Consider the following 12,408-nt stretch of genomic DNA (forward strand, 5'->3'; position numbering starts at 1 on the left):
TTTCCATAACTAAGGAGATATTGGAACAGGAGATAGATAGGCTAAAAAAATTCAAGACACCAGGACCAGATGAGATATATCCCAGAGTACCTAAGGGATGCAAAGAGGTTATTACTGAGCTGTTAGTTTCTGTCTTTAAGAAATCACTTGAGTCAGGTGAGGTACCAGTAATGTGGAGGCAGGTTAATGTAGTACCCATCTTTAAGAAAGGTGATAAAACTTAAGCATCTAATTATAGACCTGTCAGCTTAACTTTAGTTGTAGGTAAAATATTGGAGTCATTAGGGAGCATTTAGACAAACATAACTTGATAAATCAGTCACAGCATGGCTTCATAAAGGGAAAGTCTTGCCTGATGAACTTGTTAAGTTTTTATAGTAAAGTGTATGAGGCAGCAGATAATGGTGATAGTTATGACATCTTATATCTGGACTTTAGTAAAGCATTTGACAAGGTACCCCATCAGAGGCTCCTGAGGAAGGTTAGGGCACACAGGATAGATGGGAAGGTGTTAGGCTGGATAAGGTCATGGCTAAGCAACAGGTGACAAAGAGTTGTAATAAACTCTAAATCCGAGTGGGGTCATATAATTAGTGGAGTGCCACAGGGATCAGTATTAGGGCCATTGTTGTTTTTAATATATATTAATGACTTGGATAGTGGAATTAGTAGTGATGTTAGTAAATTTGCGGATGACACAAAGATAGGTAGATTAATTAGGTCAGAAGCAGATGCCATTGCCTTGCTCGCAGATTTGGATAGGATGAACGAATAGACAGACAGATGGCAAATACAGTTTGATATCAACAAATGCAAAGTATTTAGCATAGGTAGAGGGAACCCACACAGTAGGTATACAATAAATGATGAAACTGGTAGGTTCAGGGTACAAAAAAAAATTTAGGAGTTATAGTTAGTTCTGAACTCCGTCTAGGAAAGCAATGCATAGAGGCCAGATACAGGGCAAATAGGGTGTTAGGATTCATTTTTAGGAGTGTTAAAAGTAGAAGGCCCAAAATAATATTAAAGTTATGTTTGGTGCTGGTCAGACCTCATCTAGACTACACTGTGCAGTTCTTTTCCCCACATTACAGGAAAGATATAGGTCTATTACAGTCAGTACAAAGGAGAATGACTAAAAGGATACAGGCAATGAAGAGGTGAGATTGAAGCTGTTAAATTTACATTCTTTAGAGAGATATGTTAAGAGGGGGCCTGATAGAAGTTTAAATGGTATAAGGGTTATAACAAGGGGGACATAAGCAAAATTCCTAGGATCAGCAATGAGGACAGAACAAGAAATAACAGATTCAAGCTTCAAAAATTTAGGTTTAAGAAAGAGATAGGAAAAAATTGATTCTCATATAGAATGGTGGATGTTAGTGCTAGGACATTAGGGAGCTTTAAGAGAAGATTAGATGGATTTATGGATGGGGATGATAGGTGGAAATAGGTAGGTATATTTCATACAGGGACTGCCACGTGTAAGCCTGGTCGCTTCTTGCAGCTTCCCTTATTTCTTATGTTCTTATTAAAATTCTTCGCAATAATGTTTTCCATGCCCTCGTTGGCCTAAACCAACTTATGTTCTTATATCAGAGCCTAGTAGAAATGGAAAGTGCACTGATGAGCAAACTATTCTAGCTATCTTAGATCTCCATAAAGCAGGTCTCGCTAGCAGCATATGTACATTTCATACGGTTGGTAGCGACATACATACATTTCATACAGGGACTGCCACTTATAAGCCTGGTGGCTTATAAGAAAGGGTTCAAAAGGGGTTGAAGCTCTGCACTGTCCAGGAGCTAACACAAAAATTCAAAGCTGGCTGGAGCAAAAGTTTACCGCTCCCACGAAAGCAATCTGATGGCCCATGCAAGGTACCTTAGAGGACAAGGACACTTCTCAGGAGGTAGCTGGAGATCAATCCCAGCCTTAAAGGATACCAAATTAAGGAAGTGAGTCCATATATATTAACTGGTGTCTCTCTCTCTGCACTGTCCATGATATTTTGCAGCGTGATCTTGGGTACTGCAGTTACTGCGCAAAGAAAAAACCTCTTATAAATGACTCATAGAGAAAGAAAAAGATCCAGTTTGTAAAGAAATATCAAGATTGGACCTTAGATATGTGCTGTACAGTATTGTAGTCAGATGAAAGCACTCTGTGTGAATGGTACATCTACCAGATGCAGATGCCCAGGGTCTGATCCCAGTGACACCCACTACACTCAGAAAACCACAAGACATCCTCAGAATTTAATGGTTTGGGGATGTTTTACTTTCAATGGCCTCAGTGATTTTTGTGTTCCCTAAAAACACTACCATCACTAAAGAAGTGTATTTGGAACTCTTAATGAATAATCTTTAGTCATCATTTGAAATAACCAAAGCTAAAATTTTCCAGCACTATGGGGCACCAGCTCATACTGCTAAAATTGTTAAGGGATGGTTAGATAACTGAAGTCAACACCATAAAAGATTGGCCTGGCAATTCACCAGATATGGGCTATAATTAAGGCCAAATTACAAGACACCTCCACACTCTCCAAGTTGGAAAAAGAGTTTTGCAAATGTTGGGCAGAATTCAAGCCTGAGACACTTCAAAATTTACCTGATAGTGTACTAAAACATCTCAGAGAGGTGCTCAAGAAACAAAAAAAATACATTAAAATGCTAAATATTGTGTGGAGGTAGATTTTTTTTTTTTTTTTTTTTTTTTTTTTTTTTTGACAGGCATGTGCAACCAAATACCACTGGCACAGTAACTTTTCGTGCAGACTGTAATTGTGTTCTCATGTGAGAAATCTTGTACTAATGACCTCTTGTGGTATCTAGTGTTTTGGTTACAGAACATACCTTAGGGAGCAATAGCACAATGACTGAAAAATTTGCCATTACTTTACCATTTTGTGGCACAACAGTTGACCAAAAACTGAGTTTAAATCCAAAGCTTTCAGTCTTTGGAAGTAATCCAGGTGTTCTATGCCTTGAATGTCCTTTTTTCCATTGTCTCAGAACAGATTCCACTAGCCTTTGATCTGTAATATATCCCAAATTCCACCGAGATGAACAGTATTGCAGTGGGGCCCGTAAGTGTGCTATATAAATAGGAATGAGAAAAGATGCCTCAATTAACAGTAGATTTAAGTAAGTTTTGAGCCATGCCACTTGTTATATGCTGATGAAATTTCAGAGATGAGTCTGTAGTTACTCCAAGGTCAATTGCTGAATTCTTAATTGGAATTGGTGTGTCATTCATAAAGTATAAAGCCCGAGACTGGTAAAGTTGACCAGTCCACAGGTCATCTACTGAATCATAATACTACTCATTTATTGGCATTCCTGGACAGTCTCCAAGAGGATGCCACTTAATGAAGACAACATTTGACAAATAGTCATATCCTGCTCAAGAGCATTTGGAGAGCTTGTGTTAACTGTGATAAATAATTTATGGTCATCAGCAAAAATTTTTGTGCTTGATTTAATGTTAGTGTGAAAAAGCAATGGACTAGGAATAGAGTCCTTTGGCACCCCACTCACTACATCACCAGGGCGACTCAGTTTTTGATGCATTACCACATTCATCACTCTGTTGATCAAAAATTCTCTGATCTAACCCAAAATGTTGCCTGTGATACCTAGATTACTTAGTTTGTTTAATAAAATACTGTGGCATACTGTGTCAAAGGCCTTGGAAAAGTAAAAAAGAATGAGATTAACATTGCCACCTTGATCTAGTGCATAGGAGATATCATTATATGTTAACAAGATTTGGTCCTCAGTAGATCTTTCTGGGTAAAAGCCAAACTGGTCATTACATAATTGGTGGTATAATCTTCAATAATTTTGCACAAAATACATTTAAAATGACTTTCCACAAACTGATGTCAAAGATACTGGTTGGTAATTTAAAGGATGGTGCCTAATCCCCTTTTTATAAATTGGAACAATGAAGCACCTCTTCCTTATAGAAGGCAGGGAGCAAGAGTTATGTGAAGCTTTGAAAATAAGGAATAAAGGATATATATAACTTCATCCATACTTGATTTCAATAAGCAAGGGTGAATCTCAGCTGGTCCCATTGAAGACAACACATCAAGAACAGAGAGTGTGGCCTTAACTGAATCCACAGTAATATCAGTATGCCTTTATACTTCCATCAAAAGTTTATTGCAGCTCAGGATGATCAGGAACCTCTTGAACATATACAGCAGAAAATACTGCAGCAAAAATATTGGCCATGCCCTCAGCATCATTAACAACACTTCCATCACTTAATTGGACCCACTTTAGGTTTACCTACCTTGCTTCAGTGTCAATGAGAGTTCTGCAGTGTGTATGTGGGGCTCTGGAGCTGTGTGCATTGTGGCTGTATGTCCTCACTGATGCCATCTCCTGCTGTTACTGTAGGAAAAGAGAGTTGTCAAAAAAAGAGCATCCAAGATTGCAGGAAGTGGCTTAAAACATTCCTTTTTAAAGTGTTGAAGTTATGCCTGCAGGCTCATTATAGTACTTAGTGATTGGTTCTTGGTTCACTGCATCCCAGTGTTGAGTGGTGGGTAGTAATGGTTTGAATGATGATGACCTATCAGTCTGCTGGGATGATCTGACAAGAGGGGTGGTGTATTTCTCATCATTAATGAATGATGGGATGATGGAGAGGGGTGTGGGATGCTTATTGTAATGATGATAAAGATGATGCTAGGATGTAATAATAACAGTGCAACACAATACTGTTATTGTATTACATATACCACTTGTGTGTATTTGACCCAGCACCTAAAAAAAAAAATTAAATAACAATGAAATATGTTTAAAAAGTTTCTCTCTTGTTTCATAGAAGAATAAACTCTTTAGGGGAGGTTTCTCTCCTCTCCTTCCATCCCTTTTTATTAAGTATTTGATGTGTAAAGAATGAGATATATATTTTAAGTGTATAAGCATCAGTGATAATAATGATGAATGCAGCAGGAATAGTAATAATGGAAATTATGATGCTACCAATACTGTTATTTGTGCGACAGATCTTGGCTGAAGAGATCAATCCAACACTTAGCAAACTAAAGGAAGAGAGGTCAATGTACTTGGAGTATCAAAAGGTACAGAGGGAGCTGGAACACCTATCCAAGTTGTATATTGCCTACAAGTTTGTTACAGCACAGGTAAGGTGTATTTACCTAGTTGTGGTTTACAGGAGGGGAGTAATCTCATTGTATCCCATCTCTATATCTCTATATCTATCCAGTTTGGTCTTAAAAGCATGGACAGTTACGGCATTGACAGTGTGTGTGTGTGTGTGTGTGTGTGTGTGTAATAGTAATAAACAGTGTATTTTAGCTAGCAGCTGTGAGGCTGGAAATGTACATGTTAAAATTACAAGATTCTTGGGAGGATACATAGTGGAGGTAGTTGACAGTGACAAGTGAAAGTCTCACATTGAAATTTAAAGAAATCCTATGTGCTTGGTTGTGTGTGATGCCTCCCAGGCAAGGCTCATTCCTGGGTGAGGGGCAGGGTGTCAGGGAACTGGCACAAAGCAGCAGGAGGCTGTGGGGATCCTTCAGCCTGGGCTGCACTGTGGGTGGCGAGACACAAGTGGGAGTTGTGGCTTGTGCATGGTGTCAGGTGGCTGCCAGTGGGGATGTATGGGTCAAGGTGGTTGATAAGGGTGGAGCCTAGGTTATGGGGAGGTGGTGGGGTTGTGTAGGGTGGCAGGGTCTCTGTGCTAATGGATACCTTGCCCAGCAATGATTAGCACTCAGATACAGATGCCAGTCGTGATCACTCTTCTGCTCCACACCTGCCCCATGCACCCACTCCACTCACCATCCAGCTTCATCATCAGAACTGACCAAGACACAGGTGAAATCATTGCTTCACATTTGTTGTCCTGATGTTTATAATTTGACTTAATTTTGGTGCACTTCCAGTTGTCACGGAAGGATGAGGCTTGATAGGGTTGGGGAGGGGTTGGGTCACGTTGTGACGTGTGGCTGTTCCAAGGAGTGCCAGCACACAGGTCTTAACCTTTTTGGAGATCTGGAAATGTGTGTGTGTGTGTGTGTGTGTGTGTGTGTGTGCGCGCGCGCGCATGCATGCGCACACACACACACACACACACACACACACACACACACACACGCAAGATAAATGCGCGCGTGCATTTACCTTGTGACATACAGGAAAGCAGCTTGTGCTTGTGCTGTAATGGCTGTTATTATCCGATTGTGCTTCAATTTCATGAATTGCCCTTAAGTTAATCTTTACCTTTTCCAGCCCATTCCACACTATCACCATGCTCTGTGGAAAACTGTCCTTGACATTTCTTCTGCACATACCTCTCATTTTCTTTCCATGTGCTTGTGTCATATGTCACTAGATCCTCTGTTTCCAGTACTCCCATTCCTTTCATCACTCTATACACCGTAATTGGGTTTCCTCTTTCCCTTCTCAGTTCTAATGATTTTGATAGTCTCTTCATTGGTCAGATCTCTTAGGCTGGGAGACATAGTTGTTGTTAATAATCATGTCCTTAGATTTATGGTTTTTTCATGATCAGCTTGATCATCTCCTCATCCAGATATGCAAATGCCACTCTCATGTATCTTAACAAAGTGTGTCTCCATCAATTTTATGTACAGTAATCCCTCACTTAACAAGTTAGTTAGGCTCTTGGAAAGTTGTTCATTAACTGAAATTTCATTGTGTGAGCCCTTAATAATATGGGTTTTGACTTTTCCTCCCATTCACTCATTTTTTTCCTCATTTCAAATCAGTTTTTGTATATTATAACTCCAAAACCCATTTTCCACTACTGGCTTAGTTTAGATACTGGCTATTTAGACATGCAGGCACGTGCAAGCTTGTGGGGGTTACAGGGGCGACTGTTCATGTGTGGTGGCTTTATTTTAACTCACAGCAGCACATAAAAGTGAGAGGGATGTGTTGCTAGAGACACTGGTGTTCCATCAACTCAACAGCTGCCAGTCATGTGCACAACCTGCATCTCACAAGCTCAGTGTGAATGGTTCTCAACAAAGGATTTGTTAAAACCGAGTGTGGGTGTTTGTTGAACAAGCAAAGGGTATTAAAATACGATTTTTGTTATGGAAAATTTTGGTACACTTTGTCAGTTCCTTTTATTTAGATCCTCTTTATTCTTTTTCCAATATTCTCACTCTCCTTTTTATAGTTTTTTTTTTATTGTGCATTGAGAAGAGTAAGTACTGAGCTGCTTTGGCCTTCTTAAACTGTAGTTGCTAAAGTTTCTTGACTCTGTTGAACTGTGGCCAACCGTTGCTTGAGATAAATACTTGTGAGAATGGCTTGCCTGCACATTCTTCTACAACTAATATATATGTGTGTGTGTGTGTGTGTGTGTGTGTGTGTGTGTGTGTGTGTGTGTGTGTGTGTATACACGTGCACGTGTGTTCGTAGTATATGTGTTAGAATTCACTGAGAGAAGTAAGCACGGTATTAATGAGGATGGTGTGCCAGGAGCTCAGAGGAACACAGCACAGGTTGGGACAAGATGTGAATATTGCAATTTATTGATGTTTGCAAATTTTCTAGGTAATTTTAAAAATTGTCTGTTCTTTTGCCCTTTAATATTTAGTATGTAAAATTCATATTTCCATAAAGAACCTTAGAAATTATTAAAAAATGGATTAAGTAGGAAACATTTAAAATCTACTGTTGATCCTAATTTAGAATTTTCTTTTATATGAATAATTTCTGAGGATGCTGGTCATTATGTAGTAATTGAACTGTGTGCAATGGTTTGTGATGGGATGCCTCTGGGTTATTTCTTGGATACAATAAGATGCATGTTCTACCTCTTATGAAGTTATAAGCATTGGAACAGGGCAGGATAGAGCGACATTCTAAGATGACATCACCTTTGGTGGCTGCAGGAGACAAGTGAGAAGGTGCAGGGAGGCCTGGATGAGGTGAAGCATGAGATGGAAGAGCTACAGCAGAAGATGAGTGATGGTGCAGTGGAGATCAAGAAGCTTGAGAATGAGATCATTGTTTTGCAAGAACAGCGAGATAAAGTAAGTGTTGTGTATTTATTTACCTAGTTACCTAGTTTACCTAGTTGTGCTTTATGATAAAAGAGTTATGCTCGTGCTGTCCCATCTCCATATCTTTTAATATCCAACTTAGCCTTGAATCCATGTATACTTTCTGCATTTACTATCTCCTCATCCAGACTGTTCCATATATCAATACTTCTATATGGGAAACTATACTTTTTGACGTCTTTTCTACAAGTACTCTTCTTCAGCCTCTTCCCATGTCCTCTAGTGTCCCGTGTATCCCAGACCATTAAGTCGCTCCGGTCCAGCTCCTCTACTCCCTCATATGATTTATATATCACAATCAAGTCTCCCCTTTCTCTCCTCTTTTCCAACGTTGGTAGATGTAGCCTTTCAAGTCTCTCTTCATATGACAAGTCCCTGATACTTGGTACCATCTTCATAGCTGCTCTCTGAACTCTCTCCAACTTCTTTATATCCTTTTTCTTGTATGGCGACCACACTACTGCATATTCTAGTCTAGATCTTATCAGCGACACAATCATCTTCCTGACCATCTCTTCATCCATATATGCAAAGGCCTTTATTCTCAACAAGTTATAGGTTTCTCCTGTAATTTTGCTAATGTGTCTCTCCAGGGTCAGGTTCCCAGTCACTGTAACACTGAGATCCTTTTCCTCTTCTGCTCCACTCATCCGTACACCATTCAACACATAATTTCTTTTTACTCTTCCTGTACTTTTTCCAAATTCTATTACCTTACACTTCTTTAAATTAAATTCCATTTCCCATCTATGACTCCATTCTGATATCTTGTTCAGGTTTTTTGTAACGTTCCACAGTCCTCTGCACTCTCAACTTTCTTCAACAACTTTGCACCATCCGCAAAAAGGCTCATGTAGCTGTTCACACTCTGTCATATCATTTATATAGACTGCAAACATGATTGGTGCAAGTACTGAGCCTTGGGGTACTCCACTTATGACTTCCCTCCATGATGATTTTTGATCTTTTACCACCGTTCTCATTTCTGTTTGTCAAGAAATTTTCCATCCATCTCAGCAGGCACCCCCTTAGCCCACCATTATGCTTCAACTTCCACAACAATTTCCTGTGTGGCACTTTATTAAAGGCCTTCTTCAGGTCAAAATAAACACAATCAGCCCATCCATCTCTTTCTTGCATTATATCCACCACTCTAGAATAAAACTCAGTAAGTTTGTAACACATGATCTCCCTCTCCTAAATCCAAATTGTTGCTTTATTATCACTTCATTTCCTTCTAGGTACTGCATCCATTTATCCTTCACCAATCTTTCACACATTTTGCACACCACACTTGTTAGAGACACAGGTTTAAGTTTAAGGGCTCCTCTTTATTACCACTTTTGTAGATTGGCACTATGTTGGCTCTCTTCCATTCAGTTGGGACTCTGCTTTCAATTAGGGAGCTTTCAATAATGTTATGTATTACCCATGTCAACTGCTGATTGCACTCTTTTAGTATCCATCCTGACACTCCATCAGGTCCAGGGGCCTTCCTAACGTCTAGTCCCTCCATCTGTTTCTGGACATCCTCTTCAGTCACTTGGATTTCCTCCAGACCCATTTGTTACTCATCTCACTCAGCCCCACAAATGTTTTCTCTTTTGTGAATACTGATTGAAAACTCCTGTTCATTATCTCTGCCAATTCAGCTGGATCCTCACACATTTGACCATTCACCTTCAATCTGCTTATTCCTTTTTCTATTTTTCATTTTGCTGTTCACATATCTAAAGAATAGTTTTGGTTCCTCTTTGCATTTGTCCATAACATGTTTCTCATAATTTTTCCTTTCTTCTCTAATAACCCTTACATATTCATTTCTTGTAGTTGTGTAGTTTTGCCATATCTGCGTATTTTTCCTCTGTCATCTATTCCATGCCGTTTCCCTCTCCTCCCTAGCTATTTCACATCTTCTATTATACCAGTCATTGTTATTTCTTCTCTTTGTCTCTACTTTTGGTACATATCTTTTCACCCCCTCTTCATAAATATTGATGAAAGCTTCCCACTTCTTTTGCACATTACTTGCTATGATAAGTGTACTCCAGTCCGCTTCACCAAAGTATCTTCTCATTTGTTCAAAATTTGACTTACCATAACTAAATCTTTCACTGTTATAATCTTAACATCTACTTTCCTCTCTTTTTTCTTTAATACAAAACCTTATTATGACATGGTTGCTTTTTCTTAGTGGACAACTATAGTTCATGTCTTCTATAATATCTGTTTCTTTTGATAATACCAAATCAGTCTTGATAACTTCTCTCCTCCTCTGTATCTAGTGTTTTCCTCAACCCGCTGTGTCATAATATTGTTCATTGCCAGTTTCAGAACCTTATCTTCCTATGAGTCTTCTCCTCCTCTTGTGTTCCACTCCTCCCAATTTATCTCTTTACAATTAAAATCTCCCATTATAACAATTTTGTTGTTTTCTTTAAATTTCTTTACAAGCCATTCTTTTGTCTCGCTCAGCAACTGTTCATGCTCTTGTCTATTCCAGGTCTTTATTTTTGGTGGGACATACACCACTGTGACATATCTTCCTCTTCTTCCATTTATTAATTGTAAGTTTAGGCCTTCCATGAAGCCTTCTGCCTTTTCTACACTCTTCACCCTGATACCCTTTTTAACAAGCATCATCACTCCACCTCCTCCTTTTCCACATCTGTTTCTTATCCACATATTGTACTTTCCCTGTCCTAAATTTGGTGTCTCTGAATCTCTTAGTTTAGTTTCTACCATTGCCATGATGTCTGGTTCGTTTGCTTTTATAAATTCATTCGCTTCATCCATCACTGAAACTAAACCATCCACATTAGTGTATGCCACTGTCCATGTCCCTCCCTCTCTTACAGCTGTGCCTCTGCACCCCTCACTCTTTGCATGTACCACTTCCTCAACCTTAGGTCCATTACTCTCCAGAAAAAAAGTTCCTTTTCCTCTTGTGATCTGTGTTCGTTCCTTTCTCTTGCTTCACTTCTCAATTCATTAAGTTTCTTCCTTTCTTCCTCATTCATTTCTCTTCTAATCCAGACTTGTTTAAACTCATTACTTTTGGCAGGCTTCCATGCATTTGCCAATGTTTCTTCAGCTGCTGTTTGGGGTTTTAGTTTGATTTTCAATGGTCTACTTTTTCCTTGATCGTATTTTCCAATCTTGTACACCTCCTCTATTTCGTCCTCCAGCTTTGTATCCTCTTCGTTTATCACACTCAGTATTTATCAAGCTGTTTTTCTTTGTTCTGTTTCTCTTTTATACCAATTCTTTTATCTCACTTTCTTCCAGGCCAAAGATCATTATGCTCTTCTTTTTATCTACAGTGTCTCTTACCAGGTTTTCCTTTTCCTTTTTTACCTTTATAACCTCTTTCGTCAAGCCTTCTTTACTCCTCTGGTCCTTCACTACTTCTGTATAACTCATTTTTTTCTCCAACTCCTCGCACTTATTTACAGATCTTCCTTCCATTTCCTTAACTTGTTCTTGGCTTTCCTTAATTTGCTTATCCCTGTTTTTGTCTTGGGCTTCAATCTTTTTCATCCTTTCCTCCAGCATATTCATTCATATTTCTCTAGCCTTCATCATTTTATCCATCATTCCCATTTTCATTTCCAGCATTCTAATTTGGTTTTCCTTATCACGTATCTCTTTCTGCAGCACTTTCTCTTCATTTTCCAATTCCTTTCTTAGTGACTTGTTTTCTTGTTCCATCCTCCCATTTCTTATTTCTAGGTCTCTTTACCTTCTCCCGTATCTCTTCAGCCTTCACCTCCAGCATGGTTAATTTCCTTGCATTCAGTTTCTCCTGTAACTGGCCATCATCCTCTGCAAAACCACTGAAATCCAAGACTCCTCTTCCTGTGGGTGTCCTACTGGTCGCCATGATCAGCTGTCCGAGTTAAACAAACCTTTCAGCTCTTGTTATGGATGCCAAAAAGTATAGTTTCCCACCTCTTTTGAATTATTTCCTTTCCTTTCAAATTTCTTATAAAATTTAACTTAGGACAGCAATGAGTCTTAAAACTTTCAACCAGCACAACAACTAGGTAGTATCCCTGTCGTCCAGGAGTTCCTGTTGTATGTCCATTCGCTAAGATGGTCCAAGAGTGTGTGTGTGTGCAATTTATATATATATATATATATATATATATATATATATATATATATATATATATATATATATATATATATATATATATATATATATATATATATATATATATATACACACAAGGTGTCTCATGAGTTAAGGTACATACTTTGGGATTTGATAGTTCAAGTAATCATAAGTTGAAAATATTCTATTCTAAGTTAGGTGTTAC

At 38.7% G+C, this 12,408-nt stretch overlaps 1 protein-coding gene across 1 annotated transcript in view; it reads left to right on the forward strand.

The window, feature by feature from the left end:
• Positions 1 to 12,408, forward strand: part of LOC135106733 (structural maintenance of chromosomes protein 2-like) — a 101,559-nt gene that overhangs the window by 14,997 nt on the left and 74,154 nt on the right. The window contains exons 6-7 of the mRNA XM_064015991.1: positions 5,027 to 5,164; positions 7,916 to 8,056. Of these exons, the coding sequence (XP_063872061.1) occupies positions 5,027 to 5,164; positions 7,916 to 8,056 (279 nt within the window). The remainder of the gene's footprint in view (positions 1 to 5,026; positions 5,165 to 7,915; positions 8,057 to 12,408) is intronic.

The sequence above is a fragment of the Scylla paramamosain genome, chromosome 14 (genome assembly GCF_035594125.1).
Source record: "Scylla paramamosain isolate STU-SP2022 chromosome 14, ASM3559412v1, whole genome shotgun sequence".
In the NCBI taxonomy this organism is placed as follows: domain Eukaryota; kingdom Metazoa; phylum Arthropoda; class Malacostraca; order Decapoda; family Portunidae; genus Scylla; species Scylla paramamosain.